General features: G+C 43.9%; 1 protein-coding gene across 4 annotated transcripts in view; it reads left to right on the top strand.

Annotated features, from left to right (window-relative positions):
• The window catches only part of senp7b (SUMO specific peptidase 7b), a 56,010-nt gene extending 47,348 nt beyond the window's left edge, over positions 1-8,662 (top strand). For all 4 annotated transcript variants that reach the window (XM_063211836.1, XM_063211837.1, XM_063211838.1 and 1 more), the window contains 7 exons: positions 656-748; positions 3,306-3,436; positions 4,158-4,213; positions 4,822-4,865; positions 4,980-5,048; positions 5,637-5,787; positions 7,704-8,662. In XM_063211836.1, the coding sequence (XP_063067906.1) occupies positions 656-748; positions 3,306-3,436; positions 4,158-4,213; positions 4,822-4,865; positions 4,980-5,048; positions 5,637-5,787; positions 7,704-7,835 (676 nt within the window). In that variant the 3' untranslated portion in view covers positions 7,836-8,662. The remainder of the gene's footprint in view (positions 1-655; positions 749-3,305; positions 3,437-4,157; positions 4,214-4,821; positions 4,866-4,979; positions 5,049-5,636; positions 5,788-7,703) is intronic.
• Positions 8,663-22,913: the final 14,251 nt, after the last annotated feature.

Raw genomic sequence — 22,913 nt, 5'->3', positions numbered from 1 at the left:
TTTTGTTAGTCAGATGTTCCCAGGTGCTCTGTCCATAAATACTATAACCCGGAAGGCAACTGTAAATTGCACAGAGCTGCACTCGTTAAACGGTCTGTTAAGGTACCATATATCACATTAATATTTTTTAGTTGTTTTCAGAACACAAGGATTCTTTTCTGATGGAAAAAAAACTGCAGCTGGGACTGTCGTCTGATGATACACTAGGCAACTTTTTGAGTAACGCTTTAAGGCACCAATACTATAAGAATTCATTTGGACTGTCACATTACAACACTTTTATAAGGAAAACTTGGATCAGCAGTGGACGTCTTTTCCTAATCATTTATCGGAAAATTAGGAGCCAATCAGGTCGTTGCGCAGCAACATTGCTGAAAAGGTTACCATTGCCTCTTTTCCACTGTCGGTTTTCTGCTAGGCCTACAGCTCAACACAACGCCACTCGGCCGCCACTTTTTGCTCTTCGATTGAGCTGTGTCGTGCCCAATCAAAAAGCAAAAAGTGGAGACAGAGTCGCACTGTGTCGAGCTGTAGGCCTAGCAGAAAACCGGTGGTGGGAAAGAGGCCCATGTGTATCATCACCTTAATGGTTGGGAATAGACTATATATTAGAGTGATAATATAGTGACTGCATTGTGTTTTTTTTGTCTTGTAGAGTTGAATACAGGAGGCATCAGAAAGTTCGGACATGGACTAGGCATGTGGATATATTCGACAAGGACTACATCTTTGTGCCAGTGAATCAAGAGTGAGTGATGCACCATAGTCCACCATTTCTCTCTCTCTTTCTCTCTCTCTCTCTCTCTCTCTCTCTCTCTCTCTCTCTCTCTCTCTCTCTCTCTCTATCATCTCTTTCAATGTAGTTGGCTGCTATTAACGCTTACAGTCAAATCCAAAGTGTACACATGGGTTTCACATGTCAGCAGTAAGGTTTTAGTACTGGAGGCATTTTACACACAGGTTTTTTGATCACAGCTCCTTACAACTCAATAAACGAAACCAGTTGATGTATCTTTGGAAATGATTCAGAACTATACACTGTTTCCAAAACATTGGGCTCCTTTACACACTGAGTGTTCACTCTTGCATATTTTGAAGTTGTTAGACTTTTTTTTGCTGTAATGCGTAGGCCTCTGAGCACTTTTATAAAGGCTCTCTGGTCCCATTATAGGAAGCCTTATGGCATGGAAACACTGAAACAGCAAAGGACATATAAGCCTGGAGGGGAATGGGTGGTGGAGTTGATGGTACGGGGATGGGGGTGGGTGATAGACCACCGACTTTGGTGTTGTAATCTAGTTTCCTTTACCCTCCCCTGCCTTCAGCTCCATTCTTCCCTTCCTCTCCCTTCCCCTCTACTTCATTTAACTCTCACCTTATCTCCTCTCCTCTCCCCTCACGTCCTCTCCTCTCACCCCTCTCCTCTCCTCTCCTCTCCTCTCCTCTCCTCTCCTCTCCTCTCCTCTCCTCTCCTCTCCTCTCCTCTCCTCTCCTCTCCTCTTCCCTCACCTCCTCTCTCCTCACCTCCTCTCCCCTCACCTCCTCACTCCTCACCTCCTCTCCTCTTCCCTCACCTCCTCTCCACTCACATCCTCTCCTCTCCACTCCCCTCACCTCCTCTCCCCTCACATCCTCTCCTCTCACATCCTCTCCCCTCACATTCTCTCCTCTCCTCTCCTCTCCTCTCACCTCTTCTCCTCTCCTCTCCTCTCCCCTCCTCTCCCCTCCTCTCCTCTCACATCCTCTCCCCTCACATTCTCTCCCCTCACCTCCTCTCCCCTCCTCTCCCCTCCTCTCCTCTCCCCTCACCTCCTCTCCCCTCACCTCCTCTCCTCTCCTCCCCTCACTCCTCTCCTCTCCTCTCCTCTGTTCTCCTCTCCTCCTCTGACCTCTGTTCTCCTCTCCTCCTCTCCTCTCCTCTCCTCTCCTCTCCTCTCCTCTCCTCTCCTCTCCTCTCCTCTCCTCTCCTCTCCCCTCACTCCTCTCCACTCCTCTGTTCTCCTCTCTTCTCCTCTCCTCCTCTCACCTCACCTCACCTCCTCTCCTCCTCTCACCTCACCTCCTCTCCTCTCCTCTCCTCTCCTCTCCTCTCCTCTCCCTCTCCTCTCCTCTCTTCACCCTCTCCTTCCTCTCCTCTCCTCACCTCCTCTCCTCTCCTCTCTCCTCTCCTCTCCTCTCCCCTCCTCTCCTTTCCTCTTACTCTCCCCTCCTCTTCCTCTCCTCTCCTCTCCTCTCCTCTCCTCTCCTCTCCTCCCCTCTCCTCTGTTCTCCTCTCCTCTCCTCCTCTCACCTCACCTCCTCTCACCTCCTCTCCTCTCCTCATCTCCTCTCCTCTCCTCTCCTCTTCCTCTCCTCTCCTCTCCTCTTCCTCTCCCCTCCTCTCCTCTCACCTCCTCTCCTCTCACCTCCTCTCCTCTCCTTCTTGTGTCCTGCCTTCCCCTGTCACGGCGTACATACATCAGACTCGTGCTCTGGCATGTTTACATTCTACATGTGGCAGAAATTATCTATGCAAATGCGGGAGTGCAGTGCACAAACCAGAACGAAGCCGGAGCTTTGTGTTTCCTACGAGGGAAAAATTGGTCCCCATGTCTCATGCGGGCCAGAATTCAAGGCAAGGACAAGGCACAAAAAGATTCTTTGTGTGCATGTACAGGTATGTGTCTGTGTGTGCGTTTGTGAGTGCAATTTAATTACCGGAGGGAAGCCAGTGACATCCATCCACAGGTTCAATATCAAAGTGGCAATCCAGCTGTAACAGAAGCAACAAGAGCCAGTAAATTACCGTTATGCACATGGGCAGGGCCACTGACAGCTTTTCCTGGGCCCTGGACAAAGTCATCTGAAAGGGCCCAATACACATAATGTAATGGGGACCCAACTCTGGGCCCTCTATCTCCCTGGGCCCGGGACAACATAGCCCTTTGTCCCCCCCTGTCGGCGGGCCTGCACATGGGAAATGACAGAAGACCTGAATGTCACATCCTGACATGGCACCTTGTAAATGACCACTGTGTTCCACATACTGGATATCCACTCATCCAATTTGTCCACAAACACTTACACATTGTACATTGTTTATCAAAGACAAGAGTACATTATTCCCTTCGGTCTGAGCCACGATATTATTATCCATAATTTCCTTGTATTTTTGTTTCTCTTTTTCTGTCTCTCTCTCTCTCTCTCTCTCTCTCTCTCTCTCTCTCTCTCTCTCTCTCTCTCTCTCTCTCTCTCTCTCTCTCTCTCTCTCTCTCTCTCTCTCTCTCTCTCTCTCTCCATCTTTCTATCGTTACTTCACACCACAGAGCTCATTGGTACCTGGTGGTCATCTGTTTCCCGGGCCTGGAGAAGCCCCAGATTGTAAAGTGGGGAGGCTCAGTTGGGAAGGGGAGTGCTGGGAAGAAGGAGACATGCGAAGCCCAGGCTTCAGTCCAAGGTATGGAGGCCACAGACCTGAGGTGTTCTTTTTTCCCCTTCTCTATAGGGCGGAACATGAAACAGGTGCACTGGTTTGTATGACAGCTATTGCTATGTGCTGGTCTCTATAAGAGCATATGGTATGTGCTAGTATGATGATCTGTATGTAAAGCTTTTGGTATGCACATTATTCCAGTAATTACTCCACCAAAGCCTCATAGTCTGTGTGTTTCTCCTCAATCAGATCAGGGAAAAAAAGGCAATGGCAAAATGGGCTTCTGGGTAGCGGTAGCGGCGCTGTGGTCCCAATCCAGACACATGTGCAAAAGAAAGCACACTCACTCAAACACCCCTGTGTTAGTTTGGGACATTTGGAGAGTTCACAGACCTGGAAAATATATTCCAAACCAAAAGGTGAAAGAAATGGGGGAAGATCGGGGAGATTTGGTCCGCACCTGTAGGAACGAACAGGGCAACTGTGTCTTTGGCATGGCCCGCGGGGTTATATATGGGGTTCCCTGGAACACGTAATTCAGCCAGATCAGTGCAAACAGATTTAGAGGGCCATTAAACGTTTAAACTGTTCTAACAGACTCTAGTAAAGTCAAGAAACGAATCTGTGACTCCCCTTTCAAAAAAATAGGTTCTGCTTAGTTTGTTGCGTTGATGAGAGTGTGTGTGACACTGACTTATTTTTTGTGCGTGTGTGTGCGTGCGTGCGTGTGTGTGTGTGGGGACAGACCCTAGTGAACCATCCACGTCCTCCAACCTGAGATCGCAGAACTTCAGCTTCCCGGTAAACATCATCCTCTTAATACTTGCAATTTTTGTGTTGCTCTAAGAAGTTATTATGTTACATTAAATTCCACATTTTTAAATATGATAAATAACACACTTTTCTTACTGTAGATACTTATAATTCAGTTGCCTAGTGTATATATATTGACAGCGGGCTTCTATTGTATTCCATCCAACGATTTTGAAGCATACGTAATTGATCTGCAAGGATTCTTCCGCAATAAATTTCCGGATTCGTACCTTAGCAACGCTTAGAACAAGCGCTGATGGGATGACGGTAGCGTTTGACTGTCAACAAAAAAAAAGAATTCTAACTGTCAAAGCAACTAACAATGCTCATTGGTTATTAAAACAATTTAATAGCGCTCTAATATAAAGGGTCACCCTTTGTTGTTTTGAATAGTTTGAAACGGATGGGAAACTACAATTGCAAGAAATAGAGCAGACTGCAAGAATTTTAAAGCAGATACATTGTTTCAAGCCTCCCATAGAGATGAATGGGAAATGGCGATTTTCTTCCGGTTTCCGTATTTACCCATCTTCCAGATGTGCACACTCTTGGGAGATAATGTCATTTCACAAGTTTTGTTTATTTTATTTTTTCAGGACTGTACACAGAAAAATTGCACAAAGGAATTGGTGTGTAAAAGGTAAGGTCCTGACTTGCAGTTGGTGGCAAAAACCCTGTGGTGCAACCTAAAGTGTGTGCGTGCGTGCGTGCAGCGTGCACGGGGAACTTAATTCTGCTTGCTTCTCTTTGGCAGGCCGTGCATCCTGGTTATGGACTCCCTAAAGCTCTCCCTCCATGAACGCGCCTACAAGCTCTTGAGAGAGTGAGTTATACCCATTACAGTATGGCAATGTACCAACATAACAAAAGCTGAAAGTGTATGTGCTTCTTTGTGTATGTGTGCTGTTTGCCCTCTAAGAAGTTATCATGTTACATTAAATTCCACATTTTAAAATGTGATAAATAACACACTTTTCTTACTGTAGATAGTTATAATTCAGTTGCCTATATACGTATATGGCAGTGTTTCTCAACAGGGGTGCCGGGGAAACGTGGCTGATAAATAAATTATGTAATATAATACATATTTGTCTAAATTGATAAGTTAATGTTAGTTAGTGGAATCTTTCATCTTTCATTTACGCACAATAAAGTAAATATAGGTCGCCCCAGTCAGCTGCAACGTCAAACGTAGGTCGGGTGACGTCTCCAAATGTGTTACTTTTCTAAGGCTGTGTGGTATCGGATGCGATGCCATGTTACGGCTTGTTGTTTTGGGGTGCCTTGAAATTTTTCATGAATTGAAAGTGGGCCTCGCCTAAAAAAAGGTTGAGATACACTGGTATATGGACAGCAGTCTTCTTTTGTATTCCATTTCCTGTGAGTCATACGAGGTCATGCTCTGTCTCAGCTACCTGCAGGTGGAGTGGGAGGTGCGCAGGGGCACCCCGCGGCGATTTACCATCGACACCATAAAGGGCTCCAACTGTAAAGTGCCCCTACAGGACAACAGCAGCGACTGCGGCCTCTACCTGCTGCAGTATGTGGAGGCCTTTCTTCAGGTAAGGAGCACTCGGAGCAAAAATCGGTATAAGAGAGAAAGATATGTTAAAACCCGCCCATCCAATGCAAAGGACTGTGCTCAAAATTCGGTCTCCTAAGGGGGCGTTGTCCCTCCTTCTTCTTCTCTTTTCGTGGTGTTCGCGCAAGACGTGAGCTACCGCTATCTACAGCGCTAAGTGGACTCCATTTATTCTCAACCTCAAGACTCTGAAGGTCTCCTATTTGAAGGTCTCCAAAAGGGGCGTTCACCCGACATAAAGTGGACACCGGAAAGAACCAAAATGATGTATCTCTGTCTAGAATATCTCTGCTCAGAGCTCCCAAAGAGCCCACGCCCTCTTCACTTCCCACCCCTCAGGTTCAGTTTCAGGTTCATCTTACTGTATTGACACCCGTAGTGGGTCAATTCTTGGGTTGCAGTTGACGTCATAGTGCTGCCCCTGGTGGCGATCTACAGAGCTGGTGGACAACCCTGGCTTGGAGCCATTGAAACCCATTCAAAAGTACATTTTTTCGATGTTCGACAGAATATTTTTAATTAGACCTTAAGACACACCATGGGTCTTGTTTAAAAGCTGAGAACCCCAGCTTTCCATACCTGAAAACGGTATTTTCCTAGCATCTACCAATCCGAAGGTAGCCTACTTTAAGTGCGGGGTTACTTTTCTAAAGATAGCGTTTTGTTTCCTTGGAAACGGACGCAGTTTATGCGTGATGTGCTATTTACGCCGCGAACCTTAAACGGTGGTCAACACTGTTTTCCCCTTCCAAAATGCCTCAATTCACAATCGCCAAGTATCTCTCCCTACATGCCGGGTCCAACCGCTTGCAGTAGTCGCTCATTTTCATGTTTACGTTGTCAAGGAGCTTCCTGTCCACCATATATGAGTTACTGTATCATTGTGAGTAACACATAAACCGCGTCCGTTTCCAAGGAAACAAAACGCTATCTTTAGAAAAGTAACCCCGCACTTAAAGTAGGCTACCTTCGGATTGGTAGATGCTAGGAAAATACCGTTTTCAGGTATGGAAAGCTGAGGTTCTCAGCTTTTAAACAAGACCCATGGTGTGTCTTAAGGTCTAATTAAAAATATTCTGTCGAACATCGAAAAAAATGTACTTTTGAATGGGTTTCAATGGCTCCAAGCCAGGGTTGTCCACCATTTCAAATTCGCGCGCTCCAGGGAAGGGGCATTCTGACGTAACTGCAACCCAAGAATTGGTGTTGCAGTTAAAGAGAGAGATGGGTGTACCTACAGTATGTGTAATCTACAAGCACAACACACTAAAGATGATTGTCCCAAAGTCCTATGGTATGCAAAGAAGACCATTATTTTAGGGATAACGGCCGACGAGTTGAGCTTTTCAGAAGCGAACAGCCCTTCAACTTTGCCGTCATGTTGTTCTACGCCTCCACCTCATCCATTATTTCCCTTAATATCGGGACACCTCAAAGGCTGCAATCCTGCTTCCAGCTTTATTCAAAGTTAAAGGACCACTTCAGCCAATTTCAATATGCTGTTGTATTGCTCATGCTCCCCTTGACTTGTCAGTACCCGGTGATGCTGCATTTTTCGGCTCAGCCCTCTCCGAGATCTGAGCTATTCTAACAGGGGCAGATTTTGTTTACATTTAAAATCTCGGAAAAGGCTGAAGAAAAGAAAAAAAATTCTAACGTTCTGGCAAGTCCAGGGTAGTGTGAGCATTACCACTGCATGTTGAAATTGGCTGAAGTTATCCTCCATTTCGCTGAGCTGAAAGATTCAATCTTTTCTCCTAATACATAAATGTCCTCTTCCCATATTCTCTCAGCCCAAACTGTACCAGATTATTCCAACCAAGTTAGACGATTCCAGAGATGGTTGATAATAATGTTTTCTTTCTGTCTGTCTGTCTGTGGTTCCACCCTCAACAGAACCCTGTGGTCCACTTCGAGCTCCCTCTGCGGCTCGAGCGCTGGTTTCCACGGCAACACGTGCGGCAGAAACGCGAGCAGATCCGAGAACTAGTCCTAGATCTCTACAAGGAGCATGGACCCATAAGCTGAGAAGAGGAAGGAGGAAATGGAGGAGAGAGGAGGAGGACAGGAGAGCTGCTCGTGAAGTGTTAAAGAGTTGCCTGACAAACTGGCAGTAGCAAGAGGAGTGAAGATCCTGGCTGCAGCCAGAGAGGGCAACGTGCTCTAGTCTACACCAAGTCTGTCCATTCCCCAGTGGCCTTGAGGGATTCTTAAAGCGACTCCTCGTCAGCTCTGGAAATAAGCTCATTTCACCTCTCCCCTTGAGTGAAATGATTGCGCTTTATGCTTCTCCTGCTCTCCCAGTCGTTCTCTGCGTACGGTGGCATCACTTCGTTCCAAACTAGCATCTATTACATATATACGTATATATAAGCTGCTCCCGTACGATTCGATTTCATATGCTGGCTTGTAGGTAGAATGTCCATCACCAGACTCTGAGAACGACTGAAAGAACAGAAGAAAGGTAAGGTTCAATCATTTTACACAAGGGGGGGTGGATGCAAAATTAGCTTATTTCCATAAATGGTGGAATGTCGCTTTAAGGAGCTGGCTGCAGCAAAGCACCAAGTCCAAGTCCGTCCATTCCCCGCCCAGTGGCCTTGCTTAGTTCTTATTGGATGTTTTTGTGTACATAGTTTTTTATGAGTTCCTGTGTTCCTTTCCCTTAAGTTATAACGTTCCTTTGTATTAATTGAAGAATGAATAAGAGCGAATGCTGCATTGCTCCATTATTTATGAAAAATGCTTAATTCACACACTACTACTTGAATAAGATGTTTTAGTTTTTACTATTGTTATGACGCCCTTAATGTGAAAGCTAAAGGGAAAAAATAAAAGCATTATTTTTGTTATAATCCTGTTTGTGCTGTCTCTTCTATGAGCTGACGCTGAATGTGACAGAAATTTGTTCTGGATGCAAAAGGCCGTTCTCCAATTTTCGTATATCCGCTTGGGACATAATTTCTTTTGTCAGTGAATATTTTTTTCTATGATTGCTTGCAGCTGCACACAATAGTGGCATTGCTACAAACAAATGTGTCCTATTCGTAGGGCCACTTTGGAAGGGCCTGGGGCCGGAACAAAGTTGTCTTAAAAGTGCCCCCCATCCAATTTATGCGGTGTAACAAGGACCCAATTTTGGACCACCCTTCTCCCTGGGCCAGGTACAACTGACCTCTTTGTCTCCTTACCCCTGTCAGCTTCTCAGCCTTTTTGTTTGGTGTTGGATTTTTTTTTTTCGGTCTTTCCTTCGATTTACTCTTTGGCTCCACCGTGTTAATTTTCCAGAGCTGACGAGCAAGCTAGCTGTACAATACTAAACGAGCGACCCTCTTGTAATGGCATTATTTAAAACAAAACCTGCTGTGGCTCCCCTGTTGTGTTTATGTGGCTTGGCCGCGATCCCAGTGGGTCTCTCTCGTTATGTATATGCTGCCGTGTCTCCCCTGTCTAGCAAGAACAATGAGAGGGATATACCCTGCTACACTCAGGCACACCAACATGTGGGGGACTAAGCAGTGAGTTGTCCCGGGCTCAAGAAGAAGTGAGGCCCAGAATTTGGATCTCATTAACGTTGTAGGCCTGTAGGCCTATATTGAGGGAGGGGGGGCTTTTCCGATGATTTTGTCCCGGGCCCGGCGGGGCCAAAGCTGTCAGCGGCCCTGACTACACTAATCAGTGCACCGCTTACTCTATTTGTCACATTATTTAGCTTTCAGGCTGCGGAGGACACATGTGAGACCTGTGTGTTACAGCATAGCTTTCGATTTTGGGTCAGAATGTACTGTGCTGTACCAGACAGACACAGTCTTTAATTGTCTTCGTCCTTCCCCTGCACTTCCCCTTGCACAGTGGTCAAGCAGTAGTTCCCTCCAAAACGTTGACATCTGCAGTGCAGTCAGTCAGCCTATTGGGGTTGAGAGCAGGCCTGGACTGGCCATCTGGCATACCGGCCATTTCCCGGTGGGCCCCGCACCCTCCTGGGCCCCCATTTTCAGAAATGTTTAAAAAAATATTTTAAACATTTCTGAAAATAGGGGCCACGATGGTGCGGGGCCCACCGGTGAGTCAATTCTGCGCCGCTAATTATGAGGGGGCCCTCTAAGCCGGGCCCTATTTCTCCCCCAGTCCAGCCGTGGTTCTTGAGATTATTGAACTGTGGAAAGGAGAGGAGTCTTTGTGTCATTAGCTGCAGTAATTTTGGCCGTAAGTGGTCCTAAGACCTGGAGTTGACTTTTCCAGGCCCTGCATCTCCCCCGCAGCTGCTGAAGCCTTGCGAAGGTTCTGAACAACTTAAATGAAATGAGTGTAGTACATGATGCGCCGCCAACGTGATTCTTTTGTTACATCAAATAAGCCCCCAGGTCTTCATTAACTATGTTGGGAACTCTTGGCCTTGGCCGTAGCTCAAACACCTAAGGCACCGTACTGTCACACCAGGGGCCTCTGGTTCGATTCTGGCCCAAGGTCATTTCCTGTCCATTAAATGCGTAATAACATGTAATATATTTTTTTAAAAGTCTTCAAGCCTTTACAGTCAAGATGATGTGGTCCTCATGAAGCACTAGAAATGTGCCATGGGCGTAATTATTACCTCTGCCAAGGAGGTTATGTTTCAGTCGCATTGGTTTGTCTGTTTGTCTGTCAGCACTGCAGGATAACTCAAAAAGTTATGAACGGATTTTGATTTCATTTTATTTTAGTTGTTGAAAATGACAAAAGGAAGACGTGATTAAATCTTTGTGGTGATACGGCAATTGATCCGGATACAGGATTTAAAAAAAAAAAGATTCTTCACCATTGCGAATTTTGGCATTCCAATTTCAAGGCAGAAAGACTGAGGTCTTGTAATGTCCCCACCACGTTCCAAGCCAAACCTCCTACTCTGAAATGTGCTGTAATTGATCAAAAAGTCATTGCATTTCTAATACACAGTAAAAAAAATTGCAGTGTTAATTCAACACTTTAAAAGTAGTCTTGGGCCAAATACAAAATATGTTTAATTGACTCTATGAGTGTTGAATTAACACTGAAAAAATGTACTGTGTATACAGCACTGTACTGTATCTACAGCGGAACAATGAATGCAATATGTGCTGCGTCTGTTTGTTATAATTCAGTCTCGGGTTTCTCATGCGATCTGAATGGTTCAGTTTACCTCTGCACTGACCTACCTTCCACTTTCTGGAATTTGCTGTAATACTTAACCCATTGACGCCTAAGGCACCTGCAAAAAAAAGGGTGCTGAATGCCTGAGCCCTTTTTAAGAAAAGCCACCCTCAGCCTATAAAAACCTAAATATCTCAGCTGCATTGAAACACTAAGACCCTCATCTTTCATTAGAATGTGTTCATTCATCTCAAACAAACAGAGATCTTTTAATAAAGTTGTCTCAAATCTCATCAGCCTCAATGTTGCGTAATGCAGCTCCAGGCGCCAGGGCCAGTGTTGTGCAACGCAACATCCGGCATCAGTTGGTTAATTGATAGGCTACTAACACTTTTATGTGTCATTTGTGTTTCCTTCTCCGTGAGTGATCCGATAACATTCCCAGCTCTTCAGTTCTAACACTGTGAGGGTCACTGCACTGTAGGTCAGAGGTTACCTTTGATTCGTCCCAAAGCCCTGGACACCTGCCGTGTGTGTGTGGAGGTATGGGGGAAGGCCTTGTTGATGGTGGGTGAAAACATGGACACCTGGCCTTGGTGGTGGGTGAAGCAAGAGGATCACGGGCTGGATTACGGAGTCAATCGACCCTGCCTGGGCACCAAATCGTCTTTCCCACCTGAGGTGTGTAAAGTTTTGTGCTCCCTCCCACCAACTCACCCCCCCTTGGCTGAGCTCGTGGGTCACACTAACAGCCTGCCTATTGACCTACTTTACGTTTTTTGTTTGTGTTTGTGTGTCTGGTTTTTAAAAGGTGCACTGTGTAATATTTCTAGTAGTTCATTTCCAGAATTCATGCTGCCCATTCACAAATGTTACCTTTTTAACAAATACCACCACCATCAAATTCTAAGTATTCGTTATAGCTGGGAAAATTGCATTTTTCATACATCTTCATCATGGTACGCTATGCTGCAAAAACGTATTGTATGTTGGTCAATATTAGTAAATACTGGTTTATTATTTCATAAATATTCATGAAAAGATCAAATTTGGCAATAAGGCAGCACAGTTTCAATACTAACCTACTCTGTCCACCATCCTACACAGTGCACCTTTTAAGATTTCTTTGTAGAAAAAAAAACATTGTTCTGTACTGTTCAAACTTCATCATGGCTTGCCCATCGGTAGGGGTACTGCACTAGATAATGTACATTGTATTGCATGTTGTGTGTACTGTGGGTCTACATGTACTGTGTACACACTATGTAGTGTATATTGTAGTAGTGCAGTGGTCTCCAAATATTTTTCTCTAAGGGCCAAATTATGTTACACAAGTGAGGCTGTGGGGCAAACCGACACGCCCCTACACAATGAGAAACAAGTTAGATGTCTGGACAGAGAACAGATTTTCCCTTTACCATTTTCCCTTCCTGTCCATATCTGTTATGAGACTGTTAACATAAGATCTAAATCTCTGTGAATGCTTGAAGTTTTAGTGATCGAAAATCACACACATTTATCTTTTCATTTGTTCTGACCTCAAGGCGGGCCAAATGTTTGCCATGCCCGGGCCGGATTTGGCCCGCGGGCCTTTGTCTGGAGACCAGGGTAGTGTATTCAAGGGGGTCTTAGTAGAGCTTACAGGGTCTTACTCTTGGGGCCCCTGCCCTGCCCCCCCCCCCTTCTCCTCCTATCTCCTCACTCTCAGTCTGGTTTGGCCCCTTCACTAATCACACCATGATCATATGGCCAGTCTCTAGTCTAGCGCTTTGGTAATATGGGCCAGCAGGGCCGCTGACAGCTTTGGCTGGGCCTGGGACAAAGTTATCTGAAAGGCTCCCGCAACCAATACATTACGATGTAATGAGGACCCAATTCTGTACTCCCTCTCTCCCTGGCCCGGGACATCTTACCCGTTGCTCCGCCTGTTGACTGCCCTGTGGGCTTGAGGTCAAAGAGCACATGGACTAGTGACAACAATTAGAGAGGGAAGAGGATTTAGGATCCTGCGGTTGAATTACATTGTTATGTCATTAAGTGTTTGGAAGAAAAGATTGCTCATTTCCATGCTTTTCTTTCCAAAGATTGCTCAAGGCCATTTCCAATGTGAAGCTTCTTTTTAGTTAAAGTGATTAAGGTTTCTGCTGTTGTGTTGATTGTACTGCGTTGTTAGTTACTTATTTTTCTTTCCCCCACAAAAGTGCACTGAAAAAGGTTTTCAGGCAGCACCACATAGTGAAAAGTATCTCCAAATAAAATCTCTTTTAGGTGTCCCCACACAGAACCAGTTAGTGACAAATATCTTCAAATAAATCCCCTGTGTTGTCTTCTGACTGTCTCACACACGTGTTGTAGTATGTCTATACCCTTGGCTAAAAGCCTATGGTGTTGACTGGAAGTCAGTTGATGGTTTGGTGATGGTTTGATGGTTTGGTGTCCTGCAGAGTGGTAGTTATTTCCTGGCCATCCCTAGCATGGGGTGCTTTAGTCCCCAGCTTAAGAGGGCAAAGGCAGGCAGGCATGCAGGCAGAAGAAGGAAGCCTTAACTTACTCGCAGCCGTAGTAGTTTGGTTTTGGATGTCCGCTAATTGGAGCTGACACTTGAAGTCTGGGGCCGGGTCTCCCTTGGCTCCTTAGGAGGGTAAGGAGTAAGGGCAGTAAGATGTATACGATTGTGTCTGGGGTAACCTCAGGCGGCCGACAAGATTAGGCCGGTTTACTGACTGTCAGGATGGGATACAAACCAACCAGCCAACCACCCTCCTGCTCTCTCTCTCTCTTTCTCCGTAATCCGTGCTCCGCATACAAACCCCAACTCCGATGAAGTTGGGACGTTTGGTAAACAGTGAATAAAATCAAAATGCTATCATTTTCAAAACATTCAATCTATTCATTAGATGGAGAATAGTGAAAAGACAACATATTAAGTGTTAAAACCGAGAAAAAATATTGTTTTGGGGGACATATGTACTCATTTCTAATTTGATAAATCCAACACGTCTCAAAAGAGTTGGGACGGGGACAATAAATGGCAGCAAATGTCGAGGAAGACTAAAAACAAAACAAAAGACAACACTTAACAGTTAAATACATCAACCGATGAGATGATTTTATATAAAAAACAGTGTTAATTCCTATCTTGGACATGATTTCACCAGCTTAAATGGTGGGTGTATTCCTTGTCATGTTTTGCATGTTTTCCTTTCTGTAGTGCTTACAGTGTGACAGGTCTTGACCAAAAACCCACCATTTTATCACCTGCTGGTCCTTATGATGGAGCCAAACTGTTAAAACATAGTAGAGAATGCAATTTGACCTTACTATGTGGCAGTAATCGAATATATGCATGAGTGGCTTTTCATGCTGTTTAAAACCCATTTATACCATTCAGCACTGTATTTAACTCTACAGATGAGTGAGAACATCTTAACCAATGCACTACTGCATCCGCATGCCATCATGGAGGCTGACTTTTGAAGCTAGCACTAACACAAGTTGGATGGTCCATTTTCACTGTAGCACAGGATGTGCAATGCTCTATTATTGTCAAAAAGAATGGACTTCTACAACTTCTGCTGACTTCTGTAAGCAAAGGACAGTTTCCCATGTCTTCTGGATCTATTTCAAGTGAGCTCAGGTGCGTAGGAGAATGTTAAACCCCTGTATCATTTTCATGCATTAAGCATTCTTAATATGGTCAATTTTCAATAGCTCTAGCACTCCAGGAATTAGAGTGAGACTACAGCCAATATATATTTCATGATGTCATGAACCTATACAATGATTTTATTAACAAAAATATGTCTTATATACACTCAATCGTGGTAAATCAAAGGGAATTCAAAAATGTATGTAATAACTATGGTAATTATTCCCTTTGCATCTTTAATTCTGAGTGACTCAGCCTCTCTGTGATGATCTTATAGGCCGGGAGCTACGTATACCCCTCAGGATGTTTTCTGCTTACTTTTTTTCACTATGATTTCCTGTTAGTATATACCCTAGGCCATAACGAGTTGATAGGGTGCACTCCCAACTCGGCCCCGTTTGGTCTCAGGGCCCAAAAAACCATCTTTTAAGGAAAAGCTGCAGGCGAAATTATATACTTGTAAATATTAAGGTACTGCAACTGCAAAAATGGTCCTAGAACCCTGTAAAATTGTCATGGGTCATCCTGTCACATTCATACCTGCAAACTCAGGAGGGTTGAAAAAGGTGACAAACTAATCGCGGCGAACCCCAACGCCTCCCCCAAAAAACACACTATTTTATTTACTACACATTTTACTACATTTACTTACTTCTGCATTTATTTTATTCCTCACCAGCCAATATATGTCTTACAAGCCAAACATACACTCACCCAGAGGCAATTCTAGGTTAAGCTGGGACCCCAAGTGAAAATTCAACAACTACTGTTGAAGTCTTAGCTGTTATTCACCATCTAGTTTGGGGGCCCCAAGCGGCGGCCTATCTGGCCTAGTGACAAGAAGCGCCTCTGCACTCACCACCTGTCAAAATTGAAGTTGTCCTATTTACCAGTCAAAAGGGAGCACGTGGTCACTTGGGGTTGTCTTAACTTTGAGCCCCACTGCAATTGACTATGAAATTAAAGCATTTGTTGTTTTTGGCTAAAGAGGGTAAATAGGGAAATGTAGCCTATAATATAACTACCTATATAAAATAGTACTAACACATTTTAGTGAATTTATGAATGAATGATAGGCTAGTTGAATGCATTTCCCCAATAAAATGGTGATGTACTATTTGAAGAGGCATTAGATTGTAGGAAAAGATAACAGATGCCATCTAGGTTAGTAGGCATCTGATTAATAATAGTAGGCCTAGGCTATGTCCTTGGTGGCTAACATTAAAATCATGATTGCACACGTTGCAAAATAATTCATATAATACCTATTGGGGGGCGGGGGCATGACAAATAGCTACTGCTATGCATTCCTCTGACGTTTATGAAGGTTTCATCGACTGTGTAGAACTACGTGGGCTCTCGCTATTCTCGGTTAAATGTTCTGACACATTGGGAACCGAATTTAGTTCTCTTCTAATCTGCCAATTTATAGCGCAGTCTGGCTGAAGTATTCAATACCGTTTTGGTCAAAATGATCAAAACAAGCATCAAGAGATTGCCGTCAATTAAAATAAAGCGAAACATCATGTTAGGACCGCAGAACTGCTGCCGTTGGGCTATTTATTATTCAAGCTTAGCTAATGAGACAAATCACAACTCCCAAACCCTGCTCAAATCCCATTTACCTTGGTCCTTTGAAACGGTGATTTGGACAGCGGTCATTTGTAAAAGTAAAGCGACAGTACCAAGGTAGAAGATAATGACAGGGGGGAAACGTGTGTTTCGCGACCACCGTTTCATCAGCTGTTCGCTCCGACTGGAGCGGTGCCTTGGAAAGTTTTGCCGCCAGTTGAGCTGTCTGAATTAGCGCTCTGATTGGTCAATGTTTTCCCCGACACACGTTACCGGCCAATGGGAACGACAGCCAGTAAAAGATCAATAGAATGTCACTCAACCATAATGTCTGTAGAACTACGACTAGCAGATTCTATACCGTATCCAGTCTATCTGTCTGTAGTCTTTCTCTGTCTGCCTACCCCCCCAAAAAAACCAACTCTTCGGATCTACACAATTCACGTAAGTGACCTATTTTGAGATCAAAAAGGCGAATTTCGCCAAAAGGTGACAAGTTTGCAGGTATGCACATAGGGGAACCAACCTGAAAAATGTTTCAGGGCTTGGGGCTTTTCTTCTGTCAAATATAATCTTCAACATACCCAAAAAAGCCCCAAAAATGCTTGTCCGCCTGACAAATTGTCTTCAAATTTGATCATTTTCAACTCTGTTATGATATGCATTAGTCCCTCAAATGTAAATGAAAAACTACCCAAGTTCATGAGCTTCAATTTAAGTCCAAGAGGACCTTTCTAGCTAGAGCACAACAGATATTATGTCCAAAGTTATTCACAATAGCCTATCCGAAAATAGTAGCCTACTGGCAGGCCTGGCAGGTCACTTTCATTACCAATTTGTATGGGACTTTGAACAACAACATTACATAAACCATATTTTTAAAGTGCTTGACCTTGACTTGAGAATTGCAGGAATGAAAGTATTAAGTGAATAGCATCAACTATTGGTGGACTGTGAACAGGATGCAACACATGGTACTATCACACAAAAGGAATGAATAAAATGACAAATCTATTTAAGGAATGGTTTGTACAGCAGTAGTTTTAAAATGTGAAAAATAACTTTTAATCGTCATTTAATAATCCTCATCATCCTGTTCCTAATAAATCCACATTTGTATGACTTTCATATGTCATGTCTTGTTCATCCGTGTCCTCTGCCAATACATCAATCAGAGCTTTTGGGATTACATCACCCTCAAACCATAGTGGTTCAGGCTTCCCAGTATCTGTGTTTATGCGGAACCTATGGTCAAGTGGACTTGGGATCTCTGGGTAATGCTCATGGGCCCTATCCCCTGACCTATCCCCTAATTCTGACACCATACTCCATCTCAAAAATTGATGTTTAGTGGTGCATAAAAAACAACAACAAGGTGAAAGGCATGAGCCACATGATCAAAGATGCTGAGAATGTGCAACTTCCTCCAGGCCAATATGCTCTCATTCAGGATGGAAACAGAGAACATTTACAAGTCTACCCGCATCAGCTGAAACAATATTTAGCACAGACACGTATGTGAACTGTCTTCATTAACCAAAATCAACTGACAGATCGCAGAGGTTGAGGTGAACATTTTATTGTGAACGGGCTGAAGGCCTTTCTCACAAACGATGAAAACAAGAAGGCACTCATTCATTTACTACTGGTAAGTGTTGCACTGATACCATGTTTTGGCCCCAATACCGATATCTGATACCTGGCTTTGAAGTATCGACCAATAACATACCGATACCACTCGGCGAACAAGAACAAGAGAAAGAAGCCACATGCACTTGATGAATACTTTGTCTGAACGTAGTGAGCAGCGGTTTCAGTGGAGCTGGTTGAAAGAGCTTTAGGTGTGGCAGTTTACGAACGTATGCTTACTCAAAATTAATTGTGTTAATTTGTGTTAAAGTGTGAAGTTCAAGGCTGCGGTCAAGTGTCATACAATCATCGGTAAATGGTATCGTGCCCTACTTGTTGGTACTCGCCAGATTTTTTGCAGGGACACATTGCTGCTGTTCTGGCCCTACATACCTTCAGTGGTGTTGACTGCATGTCAGCATTCAAAAGCAAAGGAAAGGTGTGACCAATGAAGTTATTGAATCAAACATCAAATTTCCTCAAAGTCTTTGCAGAAGGAGGAAACTCATTTGATCTTGATGAACAGCTCCTCAATGGTGTTAAGGAGTTCACCTACTTACTGTATGGATTTAGTCGGCGAGTGAAAAGCATTGATTGAAGCAAGAGAAATTAAACTAAAGAAGATGTCTGGGTCAAACTTTCAAGCTCACCAGGGTCTCTCAATTGACCTATCAACTTTCCCACCGTGCAAGAAGTTCCCTCAACGGTGCTTTCCCTGGTGCTGTTCACCCTGTAAACCACAGACTTCAACTACAACTCAAAGACCTGCCATATGCAAAAGTTCACAGATGGCCATTATTGGATGCATTAAAGATGGACGGGAGGGGAAGTACAGAGGCCAGGAGGAGAACTTTGTCAGATGGTGAATAATCAACCAGCTGCAGCTGAACATCACTAAAACCAAATAAATGGTGGTTTACCTTAGGCGAAACACCCCACCCCTGGTGCCTGTCTCTATCGAGGGGAGACAGGAGCGACAGTCTGCACATATAAGTACCTGGGTGTACACCTGGACAATAAACTGGACTGGTCTGCTAACTCAAAAGCACTGTACAGGAAACAGAGCAACATACTCCGGCAGATGTTCTATCAGCCTGTCATGGACAGTGTGCTCTCCTATGCTGTGGCATGCTGGGGTGGTAGCATTAGGAGAGCAGATGCTGGGCGCCTTGACAGGCTGGTGAGGAAAGCTGTGTCTGTTGTAGGCACAGAACTGGAGACTCTCACCATCACAGCTGAGAATAGGACACTAAGCAGACTCTACTCTATAATGGACAAATGGACAATCACCCCCTGTACCCAGTATTTGACCGCCAGAGAAGCCTGTTCAGTTACAGATTTCGCACCATCTCCTGCAGGACAGACAGGCTACGGAGGTCCTTTCTCCCCAGGGCCATCCAAATATTCAACACCACATAGACGGACTCACAGAGATCATCATAGGTGACTGGACCGCATAAACCAACCTGCACATTTTATCTTTATGTCCAGAGCTCTCCTGCCAGAATCTTATCTTTATTTCCAGAACTCTGCTGCCAGGATCCTCACAGGCACTAGACCCTGGCAGCACATCACCCCATACTCAAGCAGCTTCACTGGCTCCCCATCAAGTTACGCATTACTTATAAAGTCCTCTAACCTTCAAGTCCCTCCATGGTCTGACACCTCCTCCATCCCTATGACCCCTCAAGATCCCTGCAGTCCTCTTCCAAGGGCCATCTGGTCGTCCCTCGTACCAGGCTCAAGGCCACCAGTGACAGAGCCTTCCATGTAGCTGCTCCTATTCTTTGGAACAATCTGCCCGACCACATCCAGAATACCCCCTCACTGACCATGTTTAAGCAACACCTTAAGACACATCTCTTCCTGGAGGCTTATGGCTGCTAGTTCCACAAGCACATTCATTACATGCACTCACACACACACTCACGCCCTGACGCGCACACACACTCACACTTCCTATACAATACCTTGTGAAGCGACCTTGGGTGTTTTGAAAGGCACTATATATAAATCGAAAGTATTATTATTATTATTATTATCATTATTATCATTATATTTATGCCTCCGTGCTTCTACCTGAACTCCTATCCCTGTAACCGATGCCCTCCCCCAACAATCAGGAAAAACTTTTCTGCACTAGGAATCTACACTCTGCACTAGGATTTTTTTTTTACTGTACTGCACAGAGGCATTCTCCAATAAAGCCATACAGGACAATCACTTTGTGTGTGTGTGTGTGTGTGTGTGTGTGTGTGTGTGTGTGTGTTTGTGTGTGTGTGTGAGAGAGAGAGAGAGAGAGAGAGAGAGAGAGAGAGAATGAGAGAGAGAGAACCACAGATGAAGAGAGAAAGAGAGATGATGAGAGAGAGAGATAGAGAGAGAGAGAGAGAGAGAGAGAGACGGAGGAGGAGAGATGGAGCAACAGAGTTTGAAACTTTTGATCCCCCATCTTTTTTCAGTGGATATGATGGATACTTGACACTGATTATTTTTACTTGGAGTATGCACAGTGACGTCTGACACTCCAGGACAATTTTTGGGACTATGCACAGTGATGTCTGACACTCCAGGACAATTGTTTTGGCTCCTGTGTGCCACTTAGCTAAGGCACATGTGATAAATCCCTGGTACACATTTTTGAACACTAAATGACTAAATGACTATGTTTTTTTTTTTTTGCTGCTCTGTACCACAGAGAGAGAGATTTACCTGTGTGTGTGTGTGTGTGTGTGTGTGTGTGTGTGTGTGTGTGTGTGTGTGTGTGTGTGTGAGAGAGAGAGAGAGAGAGAGAGAGAGAGAGAGAGAGAGAGCGTGAGAGAGAGAGGAAGTGACATCTGCCTTGGGCTGAATGTACGTATGTAAGAGTGAGCTATATGGTTAGTATGTAACGATGTGTGTGTCTTGTGTGTGTAATGTGTTTTTGTATTTATGTATGTGAAACTTTCATTTCCCCCTGGGATTACTAAATGATACTCTACTCTACTCAAACTACACTTCATACTACAAACTTTCATGTGTGCAATGCATCTGGAAGAGGGCCCATGAGCATTACCCAGAGATCCCAAGTGCACTTGACCATGGGTTTCACCTAAACACATATGGGAAGCTTGAACCACTATGGTTTGAGAGCGATGTAATCCCAAAAGCTCTAATTGTCTTGGCAGATGAGGACAGAATATGACATGACTGATGAAATCCATACAACTGTGGATGAAGATGAGGAAGAGACGGATGATGATAATAAAGATTATAAATTATGATTAAAAGTTCTTATCTACATTCTAAACTACTGCTGTACAATACAAATCAGTCATTAAATACATTTCACATTTGAGTCATTCCTTTTGTGTAATAGTATGTGTTGCATCCTGTTCACAGTCCACCAATAGGTGGTATAGTTACTTTTGATGCTATTCACTTAATACTTTCATTCATGCAATTTTCAAGTCAAGGTCAAACACTTCAAAAATATGGTTTATGTCATATGTTCAAAGTCCCATACGAATTGGTAATGCCTGAAAGTGACTGAATGCCTGCCAGTAGGCTACTATTTTCGGATAGGCTATTGTGAATAACTTTGGACATAGCAGCTGTTGTACTCTAGCTAGAAAGGTCCTCTTGGACTTAAATTGAAGCTCATGAACTTGGGTAGTTTTTCATTTACATTTGAGGGACTAATGCATATCATAACAGAGTTGAAAATGATCAAATTTGAAGACAATTTGTCAGGCGGACAAGCATTTTTGGGGCTTTTTTGGGTATGTTGAAGATTATATTTGACAGAAGAAAAGCCCCAAGCCCTGAAACATTTTTCAGGTTGGTTCCCCTATGTGACAGGATGACCCATGACAATTTTACAGGGTTCTAGGACCATTTTTGCAGTTGCAGTACCTTAATATTTACAAGTATATAATTTCGCCTGCAGCTTTTCCTTAAAAGATGGTTTTTTGGGCCCTGAGACCAAACGGGGCCGAGTTGGGAGTGCACCCTATCAACTCGTTATGGCCCAGGGTATATACTAACAGGAAATCATAGTGAAAAAAAGTAAGCAAAAAACATCCTGAGGGGTATACGTGGCTCCCGGCCTATATACCTGGACACCTACATTGTCCGTCAGTACAATTCATTTTGAAATGTTCTTCTTTGTTGTTTTATCTTATTTGGATGTTTACTAAATTTCACTGATCCCCGTCCCAACTCTTTTGAGACGTGTTGGATTTATCAAATTAGAAATGAGTACATATGTCCCCCAAAACAATATTTTTTCTCGGTTTTAACACGTAATATGTTGTCTTTTCACTATTCTCCATCTAATGAATAGATTGAATGTTTTGAAAATGATAGCATTTTGATTTTATTCACTGTTTACCAAACGTCCCAACTTCATCGGAGTTGGGGTTTGTAGATCCCCAATGAAAGCAGTTCTGGGGTTTAGTTCCATGACCCATAGCCTACCCAATTCCACTGGCTCTCTAATCTAATAGACTGTAGTTGTAAACGCTGGGATGCTGATTTAGAACTAACTCATCAAAAGTTATCGCTTGCAGAGAACTGTTTTTCTATGTAGGCCTACTGTAGGTATTTGGCCATGGGCCATGGCAACTTGTTTTCTTTTTCCCATCTTATGCCATGATTAGTCTGTTAAGTAGCTTTTCAGTGACTTTGCTCGGAAGAGTAAACAGTAGGCTGCCCATTAGCACAATGGTTTTAAGAGAGTTGCGAAGAAGACATTCACAACTTAGCCCTATACGGTACAGAATCTGCTGTCTTGCTTTCAGAATAGGCCAAGTTGTGACAAATAAAAAAAGAGATATTTGCCTCATGGTTATACCAACACACATCGCTGGATAGCATGCAGCCAGAGCAGACTGTTATCCCGTGTTTTTTTCCACTTTACATCAATTAAGGATTACTCCATGGTTGTCTGTCTGAGGCTGGACTACGTAGAGCCAAAGGTTTACTACAACAGCCTTGTTTATTATTAGGCTGCGTAAGAGAGATCCATGATTCCGCACTCAGACAGACGGGAATAGAAAACATTCTTAGCCTCTCAATCTAATCTGTTTTGCATTTCCTTTTTCTAGAGTTGTGGTTTTGTTTGACCTACCCGTCCTCATGATCATCCTCACTCTTTAGAAAGTCTT

Source organism: Engraulis encrasicolus, chromosome 12, assembly GCF_034702125.1.
Source record: "Engraulis encrasicolus isolate BLACKSEA-1 chromosome 12, IST_EnEncr_1.0, whole genome shotgun sequence".
Lineage (NCBI taxonomy): Eukaryota > Metazoa > Chordata > Actinopteri > Clupeiformes > Engraulidae > Engraulis > Engraulis encrasicolus.
This window is presented reverse-complemented; position numbering and strand designations above follow the sequence as displayed.